Here is a 24093-nt window from a genome sequence, read left to right as displayed (position 1 = left end):
ACTTAGAGAATAATGATTGGAAGAAAACTGTTAACTGTTCTTGCTTAAACTCAGGAAGATTAGAGCAAGAAGAAGGTTGGTGAGTCATGCTGAGGGTCTGCATTTCACTAGAATGGCCTAAACATGGCAGAATTGGATCTGTTGGCAAACAACCATGAAGTCAGAAGAGGAAGCATGACAATTTGGGAAACAGCCCCTTCTCTCACACATTCAGCTGTGGTAAATGCAGAAGTGGTTGTGACTGGAGTGAAAGGAGCTGGTGCTGACTCCAGCTGTGCACAGCTGTGCTTAGCAACCCTCACCCTGCCCTGAGCCAGTCAAACAGTGCCATGCTCGAGGGATCCCTGCATTGTCCCTTCCTGGTGCTGTGTCTGGCATCTGCAGACTGAGATGCCATCATCTAATGCAGCATAATTTTGGAATTGACTAGGAAAACAAACAAACCAAAACAGAGCAAATGTTCATAAGCTCTGCTCAGTTTTGGCCTGGTAAGAGCACAGATCTAAAAGGCAGCAGTTTAGTGTAAACAGAAATGAAGAAAAGTCAGTTTTGCTGAGGACTCCCAGATGCAGCACAGTTCTTACTGGCACAGGACATAAGTTTCTGTCTGTCTGAGACTGATTTGCAAACACCTGCTGAGAACAGACTCAAAACGTCCAACAACATGATAATGTGTAGCAGCATTAACAGCCAGACCACAGCATGTCACACATTGAATTGTCCTGGCAGCCCTTGAAGAAACCAGTTTAACTGCTTAAACTTAGCACATCCTAAAGAAAAATGCTTCAATGCTGAAGCCTTCCTTTGAAAGCATCCAAAAAACCCCAAAAGAAACCATGAGCACTTTGTTTTAAACTAGTCTAAATAAAAACCTTTAGAGCAAACAGAAGGGAAAGATTTATGCAGTAGTTAGGCAGCACTTGATTTTTAATGATTGTCAAGTGTCCACATGCAGCAAGTGAAAGGGACTAAACCTTAGTCTCCCAAATTCTTACAAATTAGAGAAAATTCCTTTGCTTTCAGTAAAAGTAAAACATACCAGGATCTTGAATCCCAGCTGGGCACCATCCCAAACATCCATTCCTATTCCTGGTGGTCTGGCTGTGCTTGGCACTGCCCAGGGTAAAGGAATATTCAATGTTGCAGATGAAGAAGACACAGAGGTTCTGAACTGGATCCACCCATACATTTCAAATCCTGGTAAAACAGATTAACTCCTTTCACATTGCACCAATCAATCTAAAATTATTAAATTATGGTTACCAAGCTGTTCAGGAGAGGAATTACCTAACTTTAAGTGTATTTATTATTGTATGTGAAGACAGTGTGTTCCATGACTATCACTACTGGTTTATCATGGGTTTTAATCTTATTTTCTGTCACAATTCATCCTGAATTGTGGCTCTTTCAGAGCAGCTCTTTTCAAGCACCTTCTCCCTTCTCTTCACTAGAGGGCAGCCCACAGCCACATACAAGCAACTACCAGCCTGATAACATCACAGGAGTCAAAAGAAAGTTCTTGACAGGACAGCTGAGTTTTAGACCGATAAATCAGGGACCAATTAAAACCAAAATTATTAAAACCCAGCCTCATAGTGTGGTCCCAAACCTGAGTCCAGGATTCGAGATGCACCCTCAGCAGTGCTGAGTACAGGGACATTAGTCCAGGTCAAAGAATCATAAAATACCCTGGGCTGGAAGGGATCCACAAGGATTGATCCTAAAATATACCCAAAAATTCTCAGAGATGTTCTAATGTTGGGAGCAGCAAAAGAAAGGAGGATATTTTTTTATATCAGACCATCAAACAGCCTGAATTAATAAAATTAAATTAAGAAACAGGTTAGGATGGAATAAACCTAATTTATTTATGTATTGCTTTCCATAATTTTTTTTTTCCAAAAAACAAGACACTAATTAAGCAGTACAACTAACCCCTAACAAATGGTGTTTTGTGTGAGGAGCTACATGAAGAGTGGTGAGGATTTTTTTTTATTTGGAATTTCTAGAAGTTTTTTGAATTTTTTTAAGGTGTTTGTCTGGATTGTTGTTACATGTTGAGGAGTACTTACTTTGCTGTATGCCTCTATTATTTGAGGCAGGGTTGGCTGTGGATCAGGCAAGGTACTAATTATGTGTTTGTATTTTTTATTGGAATTTGCAAAAGTTAAGCTTTGAAGTAGATGGGGATGTGTTATTTCATTACTGTATTTTTTTTTTTTTATTGCTTAGGTGATTTATGAAAGAAGTGAATGATTTAGATACATTTTGTTTTACTTTTGTAGAAATGCTTTTTGGAACTTTGTAGATAGGATTTGTATAATGGTTTTTTGAGTTGCATTTTTGATATTTGAGAGTGCATCTCAAGGCTGGGCATTGCTTGATATTGTGGTTTATCATGAGGAGCTTTTTTTGTTAATTCTTTTAAATGTGACTTTTGGCATAGGATTTTTAAAATTTGGTGAGAGCTCTTTTTTATTTGATTTTTTATAGTATGAATTGTGCATTTGTTAAGATTGTTATGGTAATATATCTGTAGTTAAAAGGTACCAAATTGTAATTATTGAAGGTGCTTTTTAATAGTTGTTTGAAGCATGGAGAGGTTTGGGTTTTTTTTAATGTTTGTCTTAGGTCTTTAATTACATTTTGTCAGGGGTGCTCATTTGGGAATTGTGTATTTTTTTTTTTTTTATAATTGACTGGCATGATTATTAGTTATGTTGATGCTACGTTGAATTTTTTTTTCAACTAACAACCTACATCCCCTTGCCAGGACAGGTGTTAAATCACAACAGCTTTATGTGCAGGCAGTTTGTCACCACACTAATCCTGTATTTTTATTTCTTGTTATACTTTGTCGTCATTAGCACATTTCCAGCAATAGCAATTCTAAAAGCAGTTCTGTACAAAATATATTTAGCTGTGGTGCCATCCAAGATTACCAATGTGGGACACCACTGTTCTGGGAACAGGGCTGCTTTGCAGATTGCTGCCAGTCCTTAGGGACACACCTCCAGAGCCCTGCACACTGCTGGGGCGGGGGTGTGCATTGAAATACAAATGAGATGCCTCTTTTAGGATCCTGCTCAGAGCTAGTACAGTGTGAATTCCAGCTCTTCCCACACAGCAGAGAATCCCAGAGCTGATTTCCCTGCTGAACACTTCCCCCTTTGGTAGCTGGCAGTGCTGTGGTCAGTGTGGTCCAGGCACGTGAGGCACCCACAGGCTGCACCCACGGGTGTCACAATTTTCCACCAAGAGGAGAAATGGACCAGCTGGCAACCTGCACTGCCAGGATACCTGGTTTCACAGTCAGGCCATTTGGTAGAAAACTCAGGGTTTTGTTAGCCAGGACAGCCATCTGGTCCCAAAGAGGGAACCTTTGTCCCTCCCTTCCACTCCTCAGAGTGAGGTCAAGACCACGAGGGTAACCACACCCCTGTGAGGAGGTGCAGCCCATGCTGGTAATGCAGGATTCTCTCTGTGTTGAGAAATATTCACTGCAGAAACCAAAAAATACTCAAGTCTGTAATGTCTCCCAGCACAGTATGTTCCAGACATAAAACAAATGAGGTGCTTTGAAGTACAAATGTTTTATTGCAACGTTTCATTATTTACAGTACCGTTCACTTTGTCCCTGGGTGCTACCAAAGTGCAAAGCCATCTTGGGCAGGAAAGCCAAAGGATGGGAACTCAGCAAAAAACACAACTGTGCCCTCTCACTCCTGCTCTCCTGCCTCTCTTCCTGGTCCTGAACACAGAGAAGTTTGCTGCTCTCCCTGGGCATCTGGAACAACCTGGGAATTGTGAAACTTTGGTCACAAAGGATTGTCAGTTGTTGGTCTGTTCAAGGTGATGCAGGAACAGGAATCTGCAGTTTTTCCAGCAGGACTTTACTTGGGATTCAGGGTTTGTAATGGCCTAACAAGGCATTTTTGTGTGTACTGCTGTCATGCTGCTATCTCAATTTTTGATGGAAGGACTGGTTTATTCCCAATTATTTATTCCAAATTATTCCCAATATCTTTCTTGCTGAGTCTCTTTGGTTCATTTAAGGTTTTGAGGTTATTTATCTGCTCCCTTAAACGAGCAAGTAACTTAAGAATGTTACCAGAGTTGCTAGTGGATACTGAAATCGGTCAAGTTTTCTACAGTTGCATTTAAAAAGTTCTACAGAATACCACAAATTTTATTATGCATTTCCATTTTGTATAAAAATGGTGATTCAAACACCACTGAAGCCTATATTTTCACACACTATCATCTGAAAACAGGACAAATTACACTGGTTACTTCAGGAAGGACCTCTCAACAGAAACTCTCCTTTGGAGAGGGGAGTAATAACTACAAATTTATGGAATGCCAGTACCCCAGTGGCTGAACTCAAGTCAAGAATCTTTCCAGCTTTCTAGCAAGTTTTATTAGCTCAAAAAAGTACTTTGAAAGACACTTTTCAGACAGATTCCCTGCAATTTCCACTGTTGCCAGCATTCCCTTGGGAGGTGAGCAGTGAACTTCTCTGCCTCAGTTATCTCAGTGTGCATCAGGGATGTCCTTATTTCTAAAACTTGAGACACCTTATAAAGCTCTTGTACAACTGGGAAACATTTAAGACTCCATTCCAGAAAATAAGTTAAATGAAATGGCACTCAAGCCCTCCAGAGAACATGTAGCAGGGCTGCTGGGGGAAGCTCAGCAGGAGTAGCTGCTGCTGCTTTCCTCACCACATGCCTGATTTACAGTTCAATATTGAGTCCATGCAACAGCTGCCCCAAATGATTGTGAAATTACAGCTTCTCAAAAATGGGATGGTTGCAGTTCTTGGCAGGTTTATTCCTGTGAGTCACACTTTCATTCCATGTTCTCACAGGCTTTTCTGCATCACTATTGATAGAAAGCCACCAAAAGCTTTACAGTTGCAGAAGATACCATTTTCACAAAGAAAATGTGCTGGATTTATTCCTTAACCTACCATACAAAACACAGAGTTTAGAAGCTCTGCAGTGCCTCCCTTGTAGCATTCCTTTGGAATTTGGAGGAGGCATGACCCAGGAGGCAGCAGAGCTCACATGCAGTCCACAACATTGCTGGATCCTTGGCCCACATCCCGGATCTGGCTGCTGAGACAGGAGCACACGGCCACGCCCGCCCCTGCCCTGCAGTGTGACACTGAGCCCACGAGCTCCCACCTACAGGAGAGAAGCAAAATAAGTTCCTGCCCTTTCTGAGCAACCTCAAAGTATTTTCTGTGCCTGGAATTCTATTACACTGCCTAGCTGTTCACTCTGCACAAAAATGCACCTCATTTAGTTCAAAATCAGATTGAAACAAACAGAAGAATGTAGATGGTTACTGAATTAAGAGTGATGACAAAGGATAGAGAGGAGCAGAGAAGGAGGAGGTGCTTAAATATTTATAAGACTGCTGCCTGATATAAGCTGCAGTGATAGTCATGGATGTTACTCAATTATTACCAGAAAACAGCTAGGCTCCTCCTACACTCTGCCTCTATGCTGCTGTGTTTTCATACAGGAAGATTTCCTTTTTTCATTAGGACAAACCAATAATTTGAAATTACCTGTTCACTATGGGATCAAATGCTTCCACTGTATTCAGGTACACGTTGCCATTATGACCTCCAACTGCAAAAATTTTTCCCATGAGTGTTGCTATGCCAACACCACCCCTGGGCGTTGTGAGCTCTGCCACGTATTCCCATTTGTTACAGCGGGGATCAAACCGCTCCACCGAGCTCAGGGGCGAGTTGTCATCAAAGCCACCTGCAAACAACCAGCACAGGGTCAGCTTCTGGCACTCCTGCTGCAGGGGACAGCCAAGACTGGCCTGATCAGATCATCCTCTGCAGTCAGGGGTTCCTGTCCCACTCTCTCTTTACCAGAACTTTACAAGTTCCTAAAAATTAATCTAACAGCTCACCCTCTTCTCACTGCACAAGCATCACCCACAGCAATAATTTTCTTCTACTCAAGTTGCAAGGATTCTAGTTTTATTATTTTTCTCCCTGAATTCATCATACTTATAATGAAACAGCTTCCCCTTTGGAAGAGAAAGAAACCTAACACCAGCAAAAGGATGGTCTCAATTTGAAATTTATTTTACTTTATGCAAAACACACTGAAGCAGGGTTCTCAAATTACAACAATGGCAAATATTTCAGTAAGGAAAAAAAAATTTCATATCACACTCAGTGATGCATTCCTCTTGCTTGGGAAGCTATCAGAGAAGCATTTTGTTCAAAACATATTTAAGCACTTATGACAATACACAAGTCAGAGCTTTTTAAACTATCACTGTGGCACACCTACCTGGCATCTTCCTCTCTCAGGAAAGCAGGTAAATACAAGGTAGCACACAAACAAGAAGCTGTGGAATAAGTGCAAAAAAAGCTACTGTTGTCCACACTCAGAACACAACTGGAGTGCTTTGAAAGCATGTGAACTTAATAATTGTTTCCTAAAAGGAAACTCAAGAGTAGTAAGTCTTGAGGGGATTTTCCAATACAGGCAATATTGTCCTGAAATGTGGGTTAGGAGCTGCTTTTCATTTCCTCGCTAACCCACCTTCGTTTAAGCATGCCCTGGTTTGTGTTGCATTCTTCTCCTGCCCAGGAACAGCAAGTACAGGTCAGCTCTATCTGCTCCCGGTTCCTCTAGCAACAACAGCCTCTTCCAAAGCCCAGCACTTGGCAGCAGCAGCAGCACTGCAGAATGCCACATCCCTACTCACCCACAACATACAAGCAGCCGTGGAGCTCGCTGACACCGTTCCCAGCCCTTCGCTGCCCCATCTCCTTCACTTCTATCCACTTATCCAGGTGGGGATCGTATTTCTCCACGCTGGAAAGAGACGCTACGCCATCATTGCCACCCACGGCGTAAACGTGGTTCTGGAAAACAGTCATAATAAGATTGATTGTGATCTAGAGGCCTCTACTCAGCTTTCCATAAGCAGTGTTAAACTTACAGGAAAATGTGGTATATCCTCTTTCATTTAAGAATTCCAACAACAGATTCAACCATCTGATATAAATGCTATCTTTTCCAATGGAAGAAGCACAACAGTTTTGTAGTGTTGCAGCTGTTCTTCAGAGCACAGGGGGATTAAAGCAGTACCTTTAAACACAGTGGCCATGACAAACCAGTCAGCTGAGTGAGACTGGAATCACTATTCATGTCATTAGAAAGGTACTCTTTCAAGTCCCTCAAATACTGTTGAAACAGTTCACTTTGCTCTGAGTATTACCCTAAACATCCTCACTTTTTGCATGGGAATTTGATGCTCAGACCCACCAGCTGCATTTTGTTTCAGACCTTGTTTCTGCCTTGGGTGTTGGAGTCAGTGAGTTAGGGTCAGAGAGAAATCAGAGTGCAGGGATTGAATAAGTCTTAGAGTGAGTTTTAATGCTTTCAGTGAGTAAAAGGTCTCAAATGCCACGGTAGCAGTGTGTGATCTAGTGAAGGTTGCAAACATACTGATACCTTCAGTAGAGGCTCCAGGCCCACATCTGTAGACAGGACTTAGACATATGAGAGTTATAGTAAGAATATTGCTTACATTTCTTAGAATATGATAGGGTGTATGCGTAATTCTATATGTAACCTGGTGTGCTAAGAAACTAGAACTCTAACAGCCTAAGGAGTGATGGTCCAAGTTTGCATCTTAGCTTGTTAGAATAATCCTATCCAAGACTATGTATTGGGAGAGTTGCTGCCTTTAGCTATTGGCTTTTGCCAGGGCTTCTAGCCATTTGCTTATTGCTAGCTGCTTTGCCACTGCTTTTTCCTATTGCTGTGTACTGTTGAGACTGATATGCTTTGTAATAAATAACCTTTCTAACTATTAGCTGCTTTGCTTATTAAGAAGATTAATTGAAGAACTAGGAGCCTATAGAGCTCTGGAGTTTGGTGCCTTAGAGCACCAGGGGTCAGAAAGAAGCCCCACATTGTGAACGCAGCTTTGAAAAGCAGCTGGACTCAGCCCCTGGGGGGAGGAAGCAGCAACTCACTCAGCACTAGGGCTGGGACTCAGCACCAGGACTCACCACCAGGGCCACGGAGCCGACGCCCCCGCGGGGAGTGTTCATGGAGGCCACGGTGCTCCAGCGGTCCGAGTCGATGTCGTAGCGCTCCACGTCGCTGAAGCACGTGTTGTCATCCAAGCCCCCGATGGCGTAGATGGGACCACCCAGGGATGCCAGGGCAATGCCTCTCCTGGGGAACCACAGCAGCAACAGCTCAGTGCAAGGCCCTAACCACAGGCAGCCACACAGCAGGTGCCATGGCACACGAGTGGCACCTGTCTCAAACTAGGGGGAAAAGAGCGATGGAAATCTTAAAGTGACACACCTGTGTCTTTGACTGAATGCCAACTCCAAGGCCAAGTCCTCTGCTCACATACTTGGATATGATTAAATATGATTTCTCTATTTTATTAAATCAGAAGATGAACCAAAACCTTTGTTGTTACTGCTGGCTGCTACCATTTGAGAATGATTGGGGGTGATACTAATACATATTAAAACACAGACCTCTGCTAGATACTAAGTAGCTGAACTGTAGCAGTGTCTTCTATTCTGATGTTGTTTTTATTAAGTGTTAAAACGGTTGTCAGATTTGTTTCTATTAAATCTACCCATATGAGAGTACAATCAGTACTATAACATTAAAGTATGGTCTAGAATATGAGTATTAGGTTTCTGCTTTTACCACGTTACTGACAATATTCTTGTCTCATTAAAGAGGGCAGGTTCAGAGACACCGAGGCAGCAGTAAGGGAGGCGCAATCTTTCTAGAGAAAAAACATTGTGACAATATCCTGGCCTTATCTTAAAGTGCCTCAGAAGATAACACACACACACACCACTTAATGGTGGCAGTTTTTTCCCCACTAAGTATTCCAAGACCTCTGTGAATGGGAGGAGTGGAGCTGGGAGGTAGCCAAGGCACAGCAGGCTTTTCATTTACCCGAGTACTCAGTAAGAAATGTCACAGAAATCTAGTGCTGATTGTTGTTGAGATTATGCCCTGGGGTGGTGGCAGGAGGGAGGAAGTAGAGCAAGCCACTTCTGGGAGTCTGGGTCTTCTACTTTAATTAGGTCACAGCTACAAATAGCTTTCAGATTTAAGCCCTACTTAATATTTCACTCCTACTCGTACATGATGCCTTGAAAAACAACAAACAACATGGAATGCAGAATTAGAAACACTGATCTAAATAACAGCAGAAACAAAAAATTACAGATCTGTGAGCCCAGTAACTCCTTAAAAGAATCTTAAATGTCAAGGCAAAAAGAGCCCTCAATCTGACTTTCAGATTGCATGCTTCTGGCCTTTTGTGTGATAAATGTAGGCAGCTATTTGTTTCCTGGTGTAGTATTTCACTTTTTTTGTTTTCACTGTGAATTATTTCACTTCTCATGTTATGCTGGCAGTTATCTTGCTCATTCTTAAAAAGAAAAAAAAAAACCCACAGAGCCAGTTCACCAGTTTCAAGTTGTTTACTGGGCAAAGCAGAAAGGCCCTGGATGCCAGAATGCAAGCACAGCTGGGGCAGAAGAGGCCCCTGGTCCAGAAGCCAGCTCCTCCCAAAAATGAACACAAGGGTAATACATTCATAGCATAAAGCTCCAAAACAAGGGAAGGAACTTCCTAGAAACAGAAGTTTGAAAACCCCCACAAAGGGCAGGACAGACAGCATCAGTAAGAAAGGGCACATCACAGATTAGCACCTGGGGTGTGGGACACACGTACCTCTTTGTGTTCATTGATGCCTTCATCATCCACTTGTTTGTGAGAGGATCAAATACTTCCATGCTTCCTAAGTGCTCATTCCCATCATGTCCACCAACTGCATAGACTTTACCTGAACACACAGACATCTTTTGATACAGAGATTGCTTGGCAACATTTCAGCTTTCATTTATATAATATCCCTGCCTATGTGGAGACAAAGAGGTCAAATAAAGGTTAAAGTTTTTAAATGTTTTCAATATCAGAGTTTTATATGCTGTACTCAACTAGGAATTTGTTCTAATGTGAACTTTTACACAAAGCTTAAGATTACGTAGACAAAAAATCTTCCCATAATTTAAGTACTGCAGTCAAATCAGTTTCAGCACATGCACTAGTCTCTCCAGATTTCTATGGAGAAAAAGTATCTCTGTTCTGCTGCAACAGAGGGGCTGCCACGTATAAGAGAAAGCTGCATCATTGGTGCCAAGCTGCTCTGGATTGCACAGATCTGTTTTCAGAAGATGGGGGCCCAAAAATAAAAGCCAGGTCTGCTCTTGGAAGAGTTACGGTCTTAGTAACTTTCCAGGATGAATTTAAGTAGGGAGGGAGATAGTATGAGTACTAGCAAATTCTGTGTGACTGTTGTGTAAGGCCATTTATTTATAAATGGATTTTTAAAAAGCAAATCACCTATTAAAGGCCAGAAGCTATATACAGTTCAATTGGGCTGGGAGGAACCTTTAGAGGTCATCTAGTCCAGCCCCTCTGCAATGAACAAGGACATTTTCAGGTTGCTCAGAGCACCATCCAGTCTGACCTTGACCACTTGCAGAGATGGCACATTTACCACTTCTCTGGGCAATCTGTTCCAGGTTTTCAGCAACCTCAATGTAAAAAACTTCTGCTTAATATCTAGTCTAAATTACCCTCCTCTAAAATCATTACCTCTTTTCCTATTACCACAGGCCCCATTAAAAAGCCTGTCTTCCTCTTTCAGGTAAGCTCTCTTTAAAGTACAGGAAGGCCACAATAAGGTCTCCATGAAGCCTCTTTTCAAGTCTGAGCAGCCCAACTCTGTCAGTTTGCAGTAATGCCTTTTCCATAAGCACAGTTTCAGATTGGCTCAGGACCAAACCCTCCTTCAAGGGGGAGAAGCTTTACTAAACTGAAGACTATCAAACAATTAAGCAATTAGTTTGCTTGTTGTACAGCTACTAAAAGCACCAACACAGCAAAAGGAGCAAACAAGTGCCTGGGGTTGCCTGAATAGAGTTACTGACCTCCCACGGAGATCACTCCCACGTGCCTCCTCCTGCTGTTCATTTCAGGGCCGAAGAACCAGCTGTTCCTACTGATGGAGTAACACTCGATGCTGCGGAAGGGATCACCTGATCCTCCTCTGCCACCCACACAGAACAGCACACCTGCAGCACACAAAACAGCCTTCCAGAGAGCAGCCAGGAGGATGGGCAAGAACAGCTGTATAGCAGAGCAAACTGAGAATGACACAGTTCATAGCTTCACTTCAAGGAGCACAGTCACTGCCCTTCAATACTGGATTTTGGCCTTTGCTTGGCATGCTGATATGACAGTTAGCTACCTATGTTCTTGTAAAAACAATGTATTTTTAAATATGCTTTTTGTGATTTGGCTTAAGAAGATAAATCCATTGTTTGTTAAATATAACTATGTAGAAATTATTTATCACTCATTTTTGGTGTAGGTTAGTCAAAGACTTTAAAAGTTACCTCAACCTTCAACACCAAAAGGTAACTCCACTGTTTTTGGTACAGCTTTGAACAGATTGTCTGGTCATAACACACGTAATAGCTCTGGCTTTAATCCAGATAGAGCCAATCAGGATAAATCATTAATGCTTTAAAGAAAGAAAATGACTGCTAAAGTTCTGCTAGGAAAATGCAGAACATTACAGAAATACCAGAGAGGTACATAATGGCTTTCCCAATTTTGCATTAAGTCATGAACAACCCTTGACATCAAGCTATACCTGCTTGATATCAAGACACCTGCACAGATGTGCTGCCTTTTCTCCACACCACTCCCTACTGGGTAACCAGACACACATTTAATTACCAGCAGTCTGCTTCCTTGGTGTTGTGCGAATGGAGTACTCAAAGTCAGGCACTGCCCTGCTGCTCAGGTGAAGGTGGTAGTTCCTTGCTTCATCCAGCAAATCCCTACATTTTAGATTCTGCTTGACAATCTCTTCCTTTGCCACAACACCCATAAGGAAACAAATGGGCAAGAGAGGCAGCCGTACCTGACACAGAAATGAACACAGTTGGAGAAGGTGGCTGAATGCTGGGTGTCACCATGCAGCGCTGCACATGCACCGGCTCAGGAGGGAGAGCAGTTCCACGGGTTGCTCCAGACTACAGCCAAATGAACACTTCTTTCTGTTTGCTACAGTGTTTGCTACAACCATCTGCACCTCAGCCACAGTGGAGAAGTGTCCCTTGGCCCAGGCTGTGCTGAGGAAGGAGACAAGCAGCTGCACCTGCCTGGTGTGATGCAGTTGGGACCAGTGGCTGTACCAGGCCTTTATCAGCTCAGTCTGCCCTGGGCTATGACTCTTCAGCTCACTGCTATGCCACTGCAAGAGGGCTTCTGCTAAAATGGTTCATTTGCTTTGGGTGGCAAGTCAAGAAGGAAACACTTAGTCACCGTGAACTAAGGGTCTGTGAAGGAGGCATTGCTAATGCAGTAACACCTTTCTCTAAAGCAGACTTGACAGACTTCAAGCTTAAAAAAAAATAAATATACAGAGCCGGTTGTTTCCTTCTCTAAACCCTTTCTGCCATTTATTTCAGCAAACCTTTCATCCTTCTTTGTAAGACAAACAGTGCAGAATATAAAATACAATCAGAGGCAAAGGTGAGACACGTGTTAGTGGGGGGAACTGAAGCAAATCTCCACCTGACTTCCTAAAGCTTGGAGTCAACACTGTCAAGCAGCTCTCAGCTGGCTCAACAGCAATGGTACAGAAATCCAGTAGCTCCAGTGCTTCTCACAGCAGCAGGACGGGGCTGTCACAGCACTGACAAGCATCCCTGTCTTGAAGCAAGCATGTGTCTCTACCCATTGTTCCTCACCTCCTTGCTTTCAGTATTTGAGACTACGTTAGAGCAGCACTGCAGCCCTACTGACAGGCTCCTAAGGCTAGTGATGGTAAGAACTCCAGGCTGTTAAATTCAGAACATCATTGTAACAGTGAAGCCCATAAGGCTGATTATGACATGGATAATCACTGTCTGGAAGCCCAAGCATGTTTTCTGCTAGCAGTAATGTCCAAGTCAACTGCTTGGCAAATAACCCATAATTACAAGAAGGGGTTTACTTTTTCTTTGCTTGAATCTAATCTCTGGTTTCCATCAACAGGATAAAGCTGTTAATCTCATCTGCTAGCACAGCTGGCAATAAATATCCATTTCTTTTAAAAAATCTTTAATTATATTGACTGTAGGTTTCAGTATAGCATAATAAAGAAGGAGTTTTTGTACCCAAAACCTCATGCTAGTCTAGATGAAACTGAAGGTTTTTGGAAGACAGCTAATAGACCATCATGATATTTTCCTAGGAAATGGGAAGAACGATTCATGAAGAAAATGACAGCAGCACCTCAGTGGAGCTCTCCTTACTTACATAATGCCAGTATTATCAATTCAGCCAAATGCACAATAATCAAATTGGAGTTCTGTGACAACTAAAACTGCACAGCCAATCATACCCGCTAAGACACGTGGAAAGTTTTGCAGCACACAGTATGCAAATCCTTCCCAGTACAGGCTGTCCAGACCTGTCTCAAATACTATGACACAACCTGATGTGACACATCTTCGTTTCCTTTCCTAGCCACGTAAAAACCTCGACAGCTTTGCCTCCTTTCTTAAGTAAAAATATGTAATAGCAAGGGCAGCGAGCATACCAGGCTGTAGGAGTGGCAAGCCAAGTGAAGTGATGGCTTTAAATTCTGTTTTGTGTCAGTATAAAACATTTCTGCTCAACCACAGAATATCACTTCTCACTGACATTTAGGAACTCTAACTTGCTTCCACTGTCAACTCCCAGCTCTTAATACTGGATGAGGTACCAAAAACTAAGAATATTTTTCAGCTTGAGATCTACTCAAGTACAAATAGCTGATTACACAACTAAACCAGTGAGGAGACAAGCCCTTGTTGCCTCGGTCTGCCCTACCTGTCCAAGGATCTCATCCAGCCACGCAGCATGATGCTGCGGATTGGCCAGCAGCCACTTGATAGCAGCATTGTAAACTTGCTTTTCATTTTCAATATTCAGGTCACTGGAGGACAGGAGTTTATGGAGGTGCTGCGGTGACACGCTCACAAAGTCCTCGCACTCCATCACTTCCGCGAAATGCTCGCAGGCAAACTGATCAGCCATGTCCATGAGGTCGATGCGGTTGTGGCTCTCGGCGAAGGCCCTGACTGCCAGGCAGTTGGAAGGGTGGAAGTGCAGCTTCATGTACTCACAGCAGGCCTTGGCCACCAGTTCCACCTGCAGGATGCAGGCGGCGTACAGCAGGGGCTGCACGTTATCCACCGTCAGCGTGAGGCGCGACGAGTACGCGAACTTCACCAGGTCCTCGATGGCGTCGCCGTCAAAGTCCCTGATCTCGATCAGCTTCTGCTTGGCCTCGGCCATCTCCGAAAGGAACATGGCCCGGAAGTACGGGATAACGCACGCCAGCACCAGCTTGTGGCAGGAGATCAGCTTTGAACCCACCTGAAACACAAAAGAACAAAAAACACCCCCAATGTTTTACTGGAGTGCCAGTTTTGGCTGTGAAAGAAGGAACAGTGAGGCTGAAATAAGAATTCTGGACTCCATGTGTTTGGTCTGTATTTTGTCCACACAAATCAACTCCGTTTGCCCTGTACTTCTGACATTACATCCATGTATCCAAAGGAATTCTGAGCTGCAGCTTGGCCATCAGAGTAAAGCAAAGCTGTAACAACACCAACGCTATTGCTGATAGCACTTAACTTGCCTTTATTTAAAAGCCTTATGAAGCATCCTTAGAAATACTCTAGATGCATCTTGGAGACAGGAGAAGACTTTCTTTTTTCTTTCTTCTTTTATATGTACTCAGAGACTTTCAGTGGGAAAGTTAGAAAGTGACATTTTTAGACTACCTAATTTAGACTTCTGGACTTCTACTGCTGTTAAGGAATTGATGTTTATACAAGCAAATTTATGTAAAAACATAGGAATAACTGCTATTTCAGGGGTTATTAAAAGTTACCAATCACTTCAATATTTTCACAATGTTTAGCCACAAAAGATAGTGTATTCCCCATTATAAGAAGGTATTCCTCAAAATTCTGATCAGAAAATGTCAAAGAAGCTTTTCATGTACAAAATTCTAGAATTCCACTACATTAAGAAAGAATCTAAGTACTGAAAGTAAATGAACAATCCACTGCTTATTTCTGTTCCAGGAGTTCTTTCTTACAGCCTTTGTCACTCTGCATGTAAAATAGACATAAGCAAGCAGTTTCCCCGACAGACTCCAATTACATGTTTACTTTCAGATGAAGGTGTTACAGAGCTGTAACTTAAAAAAAATAAAGATGCTAAATTATAAAGGATATTTTGGATTTTTTTTCTAGCTCTAATTCAATACACAATTGCTCTACCTTCTAAAGAATATGATCAACACAAGTGTAATCTACCTGGTGACAGTGAGCTGAGTACAGAAAGTAAACACACAAGCAAGAGCATGCAGATTAAAAAAGAGGAAAAAATGGATGGTTCAGTGGGATTACTTCAGATCAGCCCAGAAGGAACAATTCAGACCTACCAAATGAACAAAAAGCAAACCACCAGGAGAAAAGCAGATGGTATTCATCTGCCACTCTCCGCCTTCTAAGACTGTTCATATGACAGCAGCAGTGTAGGTGAAATTCCAGAATTTAACTCTTTGGAGCAGAGGGAATCTCCCTGTGTGCTCCTACATACTATCATTGTTACAGCATCAGCACTCCAACTAACTACAGCACTGATACAAAAAGATGCCACCAACAACTTCTCCTAAAGGCATCTGTCATTTGTTCTTGGTTTAGGAACTGTGTTTCATCACTATTCCTTAAATAACTACCTTGCACTAGTAAGTTGCTTAGCTAAGCAATACTTAATACTCAAAGGTGCTGGCACCCACCCCTATGCATGCTAAACACAAATTTATTGTGATCAGGATATAAGTAATATATAGCTGAGTTACAAATAATGCATTATAACAATGTTATGCAAGAATCACAACATTTGCTTCCTCCCTCTTTTCCTTTACTCTTTGATCAGCTGTAGAATACAACTGCCTGGGTTGGTTTTTCTTCCTTCTTTGAAGAAAGCTGGAAGTTAGATTTGTTCCAGAAATTCTGTTTGCTGAGAAGAATCTAGCAAAACAACACAAAATGCAGACGTGGAGGCAAAATTGGGAATGAAAGTATATTGTAAGCTAAGAGGCTACAAGGAGCAGGGAATTGCACAGTAATTAGTGACCAACAGTGGGAACTTGCTTAGAAGGCAATTTGGATGGGGTCAAAGTCATGTACTTCCTCTTTTGGACTGTCAATATTTTAAGTGTTTAAATCTCCAGACATGCCCCAGATTCAAGAGGTATTCTGTGGCTCCCACACCCCTGCCAATATTCAGATCCACCTCCCAACACACTTATCTGCAGCTTTATCTTCAGACTGATACATGCAATGGATCAGTGACAAGTATCACCTTCAGTGTAACATCACAGAGCTCTCCAGCTTCAAAGAAGTGAAGAAGAGAGCTGTGAAAATCCTTCCAAGCCTCATTTGCCTCAAACACAAAGACATCCTCATCCCCATCACTGCTGGAAGGCCGAGTTTGCTGCTGCTGCTGCCGCCGTTTTCCCTTTATCAGATGTTGTTTTGCCTGCTCAGGAACCATGGATTCTGAAGCCATTGGCTGTTTCTTCTCTCACTGCATCAATCTTTAAAAACTCCTGCCAAGGTAAAATCCAGCCCATCAGGAGTTAGGTCCTAAAATTCAGTTCTGTTCATCTTCCTGTTGAAAAACACACAGACAAAAGAAAATGAGACATTAGATAATGCTAGTATATAACACTTAAATTATGTTATAATAGTCCCTATGATCTTAGTTGGGGAAGGTGAGAGGAAAACAAACAAAAAAAAGACCCACAGCTAAGAATCCTATTTATTTATGAACTTGTTGTCCACACTTCTTGATAAAGACATGAAAAGGGAAAGGCAAATATGAACTACAGAATCATAGAGCTCTTTGGGTTGGCAAGGACCTTAAAAATTGTGTAATTCCAACTTTCCATTAGATCAGGTTGCTCAGAGCCCCATCCAGCCTGGTCTTGAACACTTCCAGGGATGGGCCATCTGCAGCCTCTATGGACATTTTCCAGTGTCTCACTACCCTCACAGCAAAGAACTTCCTAACATCTAATCTAAATCTCTTCTCTTCTCATTGGAACTGTTCCCATTTGCCCTGTGACCACCTGCCTGTGTAAAAAATTTACTCTCCCTGTTTTTCACAAGCAACCTTTAAGTGCTGGTAGGTACTCCAGAGTATACTGAGAAGCATGTTCCTATTTTGGAACTAACTACCTTTGGTCTCATGGCTTTTTAGTTAATTTATGATGCATTCATTCTTCATTCTATGCTAAGAGTTGATGACTGCTAGAAATCAGGGATTTCTGCAATAAAAATTTAAGTCACGTGTCTGGGAGCAGAACTGATTTCCTCTGGGAGACTTTGAAAGTGTCCATGCCTCTTATTAAATTTACAGCTCTTCATGCATCAGTACTGGAGAAAAAGAAGGAAGTGACCTGAGGCAACCATATTTGTTCCTGCTGTAGGTCACAGGGTTGCTGCCAGCTCCACATCCTGTGTGGTGACAGAGCTGGTGGCTGCACTGGGCCAGGCAGGTTAAAGTGAGATCAAACATGGAATATTTGGTGCTTTAAGTGAGGTTATACTGTTCCCTTAAAAGATATATATAAGAGAAAGATCTTACTTCTTCCAAAACCACAAAATAGCTCAGAGATATTATGGATCATGTAATCTTTATATAGTTTATAGCAATTAATACCTTTTTCTGCTGAAAACTTAAGCTTCATTATGCCAAATTTACAAATTACTAGGATATTTTTCTAGTTCATTATGATACTTCAGTTCTCAAATGAATCCTCTGTGACTGGTACTCATGTTTAACATGCCCTTCCAAGAGGTCACTATTAGCACTGAGATTTGAAGCTGACACAGAGCTTCAGACACAATCTCCTGAGGTAATAAAAATTAACATGGACAAGCAAGAGGAGAAGACTGATGTTGAAATGCTGTACAGGGATGCTGAAAGGCATCATGTGTTATTCATTCACATGATAATGTGGGTAAGATATAGCATCTCTAGCCTACACTTGTAGGGAACTCATGCTTATTTTGGTCTTTGACTGACACCTGCTTCACCACCCCCATCTTAAAAGGCTGATTTGTACATTTTTCCTGTTCTGGGTATGGCACTGTAAACACCAACATAAAACCCATGAGCCTTAAGAAAAAACCAGTGTTGTTGGGGGAAATTTGTTATGCTATAAATAAATTAAGCAGTAATACAAAAGCTAAACATAACTGGTTTTAAGCAATACTTCTCATCCATATCTCATGCTCATAGCAAATAAAGGTCTAGGAGGTGTTCTGAGCTGTTGCCTGTAAGAAAAGAAGTTGAGTGCATACTTTGATTTATATATTTGATACATACCAAGTACCCACTGGATATGGTAGGGGAAGAAACTAGAAATGAGACCAGAGGAAACCAATGGCATTACTTGGGCACACAGCCATAGATAAGAAAATCACATCTATGAGAGAGTGCCCAGCATTGTGATATCAAATATGTGTATGGGAACATGAGGACAAGTAAATTACTGTTCCTCAGGTAAAGAGAAGTTTCTGCAACACGTTAAAAATTAACATAACCTTCATAAATATTCAGACAGCAACAGACTGATATAATTCAGCTTTCATCTGATGAGACTTGATGGCAAGGCAGATTTTTACTCTTCCTCCAAGTCACCAATTCAAAAACATCTTGCTTCTGTCATACACCTAGGTCATGCAAATCTTTTTAGACATCTACCCCCAAACCCTCCACTGCTCTTAATCACAGCATCTCACAATTGGAGTATTCAAACAAATCATCATCTGCTATGGCAAGTACCAGCTGTAGCCATGTTTCATTTGCAGAAAATACTGGCTTGGGCTCATCTTTAGCCATAAGCCTTTTCTATGCTCAGATTTGAAATGAAAAATAAATTAATTTTAGTAGCATTTGACTCAAGATACTAAGTTCTGAAAATCTGAAGATCACTCCAAATTCATGAAGGCCAGTATAACATATACTCAACAAATGAAGAGCCATTACAGATTTACTCCCCAAATGCAACAATAACATCCAACTACTTGAGGTTAGTTTAGTCCACACACACAGAGCCTTTCCTCTCTAGAACAAAACACTGCCATGGCCATTCAGAACTTCAATAACATGCTCCCTTTTTCACCTTGGCAATTAAGCCTTCCAGCCTCCATGCAGTCTAATATTTTGACAACATTAAGGGCATAAGTGACCATCACAGCAAGTGACTGACTCTAAGGGAACTAAAGGAAGTGCCTCAATCATAACATCATCTATCATTCCTTGAAAACAGCTACTTGACACTTTCCATGAAGAAGCAGCTGTCTGGATAAAAAACAAACAAACCCCAACATCAGTTTACAGTTCACCATCGTTTGCTGAGAGCCAGTCAGCACTTTCCTTGTTTAAGTTAAATATTTAGAAATACTGATGATGCCTGCTGTTCTAAAGAGGTCTGTGCTCTGGCCATCAGTGCTGGCCCCCAGGCAAGGGACTGAGGATCCTCTCCTAGCTGTTCCTCAAACTTAAAAAAGCAAGAAAGGATGGGAGGTCAGAGCACAAACAGGCTATCTTACAACTGCCCTAATTCAGGCAACATCTGAGTTCAGTAACATCTGAAAGTGACATTGTTTTGATACAGACACTCTAGCTAAATCTTAAACAGAATAAATCACAACATTTCTCAAGTCACACTGAGTACTTGTGCTCAGTAGAGACAAAATACCTCCATTCTGAAGCAAAAACAAACTGAAGACAATAAGCAGTGTAGGACATGAAAAACATTGCTCTGATTTCCCCCACTATGAAATTAAATCCCAAGAATCCTGGCTGACAAACCAATCTAGACATTGGAGACATGGCCTCCTTTCCCCTGTGGAGCACCTCTGGAGGCCTGTCCCAGAAAGAAGGGATCATCCTTATTCTTTCTCTGACACATGGGAGGAACACACTTCAGTGATACAAAACAAACAAAACCATGATTGCCACTATCACAAAAATTAGGCTGTGTTCAGATAAGAGGTAATCTTAAATCTATAAATCCATAAATCTAGGGCTCCTTATGATCAGTGGTACTGAAGCTGGAAAAAAGCTGGCAGAAGTGCAGGATAAGTAAAGATACAGATGAAATTTCCTCAAGTATCCTGTGTGTAATTTTGACTACCTACCCTCAAGATGAACTAAAATCACATCCTGATCTGTGCAAAGAAGGGTGGTCAGCCTCCCTCTGAAAACAAAAAAAAGGCGTTTTAATTGAATGAGACAAGAAATTTGCCTGTGTGGCTGTGAAAAACTAACTTGTCTAACACACAGCCTAGTGAGTCTCTGTGGGTAATAAAATGCTCTCACTGCTGCCCACAAGATCACAACAGCAGAGGCAGCAACAAGATCTTCTCCAGTTTAATCCAGATAACAGAGCAATTTGAGTTGTTGTCTTGTGCTCTGCTAAGAAAACTTGAAAATTTGGAGAAAGGACAGCTGGCAGAGCTAAGGAAGACACAGAGGGAGAAAGGGCAGGAGGCAGCTGCAGTGCAAACTGCAGACAAGCAGCAGCTCTGTGGGACTGTGCCAGCAGCTGTTCCACTGCTCAGTCTGGCTACAGATGCACCATTGAGAAGAACATGGGGGCAAAAACTGATTGACAAAATAGTGTAGAAAATCCTCAGTTCTCTCCCATTCTCATCTTTAATTCTATTTAAGATGATGTTGGAAACTTTATGCAAAACTGTTCAGATGCCCACACTAACTAGGTCAAGGCTGGAAAACATGGGAACATTCAAATTACACACTGTATTACAATCCTAAGCCTACTGCACTTTTCAGCAGAAAGGTATTTAACAGAAAGAAAAAAAAAATAGTCAGAAACCACCCATCTAACTGGTTTAGCTTGTTTCAAACCACCAGGATTGCTTTTGTAGAAACACATAGCAAAGTTTCTTAGACAACAGCAATTTACAGTTTCTAAATCCTTTCAGCATTTCCAAGATTCTCTGCAGCAAAAAGTGACATTGTTTTGTGTTGTCACACAGGTAGCTCAGCAACAGTGAAATGGGTACAGCTGGCACCATCTCTCATCAGTTTGTATAATCAAATCCCCATCAGTGCTGCAGACACACAAGCAGTGAATGAGGACTGCTCTTCCTTGGAATGAAGTGCTGATGGATAGATACAAAAATCTAACTAGCCTACTACATTCACAAGAACACAGCAGTCCCTTACCAAGGAGAGGCACTACTGTCTTCTCTGATAGACTCGATTAAAAATAGCAATATTTTAACAGTGTCCATAGCAGCATTTATTCCAGCCATTCCCGAGAAGTATTAACAGAGGGTAAAATTATTTGTAAGTCATTTGGCAGCTTCCTTTATCCTGGATACGTAAATCAAGGCATGGTACCCACCAGAGCATCCCAGAACTGCAGCCAAACAAAGCTTCACCAGTCCCTTCCTCCCAGGACACTCTGCCTTGGCTGCCAACCATCATCACATTCTCTCATTTAGAGCAGAGATTCACAAGACAAACAGCTCAAACCATAAAGCAGTATCACCTTCCTTTTGTTCCAGAGCTGCAAAGCTCCTTTGAAATCTGAAATCAAGAGGTGGCAGAGGTAATACAAGACAAAAGGCTTCACATACCAAGATGCAACAATCATTGTAGGAAGTTATTATTATAAAATCTGTTTGGTAAAGCCTGCTGGAAAGAACTAAAGCACTGGCTAATGTTGCACTGTGCTGCCTTGCACCAAATTACTGGCAGTCATTACACAACGATCCTGTCTTTGTGTGACCACACCGATTACATTTGCCTTTACAAATAAATGGCCAGCTAGAAAACTCGATGCCAAGCTACCGACATCCTACTAACAATTAAAAAAATAAATGAGGTCACGAGCACACTGCACAGAAACCCCAGGCACAACCCTGCCATGTAACAAAGCAGACACACTTCCTCCACAGCACAAGTGTTTGCACAGATATGACAGGGGACTCTGCCCAAACTGACTCAAAAACCTCAGACCGCATTGCTTGAAGGTGCCTGAACCTTTCGCAGCTTTTCTAGCCAAGACATCCGAGACACGTCTGTCGTGGTTTTCATTTGACAGCGCTTGATGAGCTATTTTACTCCTTGTGGTACTTCTCCACAGGGTGATTTGTTTGTTGATTATCCTTGCGGAAACCTTTGTGACAGCGCAGGAACCACAGGAAGCCAGGTTTCTCCGAGTCTTACACTCTTACAAGTGTAGGATACACACGAATGACTCAGGCAAAGGAAGAAACACAAATACACTTCACAGCGGCCAGTAAGCAACTGAGTGGAGATAGGAGGAGGGAATCTATCAAAAGAGGAAGGAAAGCCAAGCAGGCATTTTCAAGAGCTGGGGGAGCTGTGACATCTTAAATTCTTATTTATTTGAGAAGGAAGGAGAAGCTAGGAACTCCTGAGGCTCTCCCCAGCAGCACCGGGCAATTTCTTGCTGTTTGTTTTTAATACAAATCCTTATTTTGGGGTGAGCTAAGTGCCTAGTCGTTATCCCTCACAAGATGCCGACTGCGAGCAGACTACGGCGCTACCTTTGGCAGCATGGAGCACCCTGGAAAGGGCGGAATCTCGGCTCAGTTCATTTTTAATCAACATTTATCTCCTTTCTCCAGCGGTGTGGCTCTCTCCGCGGGTGCCCCCGCAGCACCAGCGGGCTCGGTGCCGCCTCTCCCTCGCCCATCCCAGCGCTGGTGACCATTCCAGCGCTCCCACCTCCATTCCCCTCACACCGGCGCTCGGCCCGGCCCCCATCGCGGCGATCCCCGGGGCCAGAGGGCCCTCCCGGAGCGGCTCCGGGCCCTGCCCCGGGGATAGGAGCCCTCGGCGGCGCTGCAGGAGGGGGAACGCCGAGCCCGCCGCCGGGACACCGAGGCGGAACCTGAGGGCAGGGGGCGCGTTACATAAAGCGGGAGGAAGCCGCCATGGCGCTGCGAGCGCGGGACGACGGCGGAGGGGTGAGACGGAGCCTTTTGGCTGCCGGGGAAGGGGAGGCGAGAGGTGAGAGCCGCGGTGAGCCCCGCCGTGCCCGCCCGGTGCCGCCCCGCTCACCTGCGCTGCCGCTGCCGCTGCCGCCGCGGCGGGTCCGGCGGAGCGCCCGCCAGGGGGCGCGCCGCGCGCATGCGCCGAGGGGCGGGGGTAGGGCGGGGGCCCGGCGGCGCTTCCCGCGCTCCCGCCCCCTCAGAGCCCCGCGGGGAGACGGACCGGGCCGTCCCTTCCGCGCCTGCGGGAAATAGGATTTCTGCGTGCTTGGAGCATGAAAGACTGGCCTTCAGTGGGGAGCAGAAGCAGGCAGAGCAATTCCTGAGGAATACCGTCACACTGCCCCCCGTTAGTGCCGGAATGGTGGTGTGGGGAGCGTATCGCTGCTGTGTGCAGAAATGAAGGAACCGGGAGATCCCAGTGCAGTTACAGCTCCTCGGAGAGACAGGCACTGAGCTCTGCACTCTCCTGAGTAGTGACAGGACTCAAAAACAGCCCGAAGCTGTCTCAGGGGAGGATTAGGTTGGATATCAGGAAAAGGTTCTGCCCCCAGAGGGTGTTTGGGCACTGAACAGGCTCCCCAGGGAAGTGTCACAGCCCCAAGCCAGACAAAGTCAATAAACATTTGGACAACCCTCAGGCACAAGGTGTGACTCTTGGAGATGACCTGTGCAGGGCCAGCAGTTGGACTCGATGATCCTTGTGGATCCCTTCCATAGCAGCCCCTTCTGTCACTCTTTGATTCTGTCCTACAGGTCAGAGTGATCCCGCTTCAGAGAGAGAAGGATGTAATACCGAGAGGAAAAGGCTGTACCTGCGCCTTCCTCTCCACCTGTGCACCAGCTCTGAGCTCTACAACTGTATATTT

At 43.3% G+C, this 24093-nt stretch overlaps 1 protein-coding gene across 7 annotated transcripts; it reads right to left on the bottom strand.

The window, feature by feature from the left end:
- Window positions 1–4931: 4931 nt before the first annotated feature.
- On the bottom strand, window positions 4932–23394 carry KLHL8 (kelch like family member 8). Of its 7 annotated transcripts, none has more exons than XR_013774365.1 (11): window positions 23295–23394; window positions 16524–16832; window positions 13971–14519; window positions 11847–12033; window positions 11033–11176; window positions 9771–9882; window positions 8063–8231; window positions 6748–6907; window positions 6327–6384; window positions 5579–5780; window positions 4932–5189 (listed from the first exon to the last, which is right to left on the bottom strand). XR_013774365.1 is itself a non-coding variant. In XM_079306684.1 (10 exons), exons 2-10 carry the CDS (start codon window positions 16728–16730, stop codon window positions 5066–5068), a joined length of 1854 nt encoding a protein of 617 aa, XP_079162810.1. In that variant the 5' UTR covers window positions 16731–16832; window positions 23295–23394; the 3' UTR covers window positions 4932–5065. The 7 variants fall into 7 exon arrangements, 5 of the variants coding, with proteins under 5 accessions (XP_079162810.1, XP_079162811.1, XP_079162812.1 ...); XR_013774366.1 differs by having other exon boundaries at window positions 16524–16770; window positions 23295–23366; XM_079306684.1 differs by lacking the exon at window positions 6327–6384.
- Window positions 23395–24093: the final 699 nt, after the last annotated feature.

This window comes from Erithacus rubecula, assembly GCF_903797595.1.
Source record: "Erithacus rubecula genome assembly, chromosome: 5".
In the NCBI taxonomy this organism is placed as follows: Eukaryota; Metazoa; Chordata; class Aves; order Passeriformes; family Muscicapidae; genus Erithacus; species Erithacus rubecula.
Note: the sequence above shows the minus strand (reverse complement) of the source record. Positions and strands in the feature narration are given on the sequence as shown.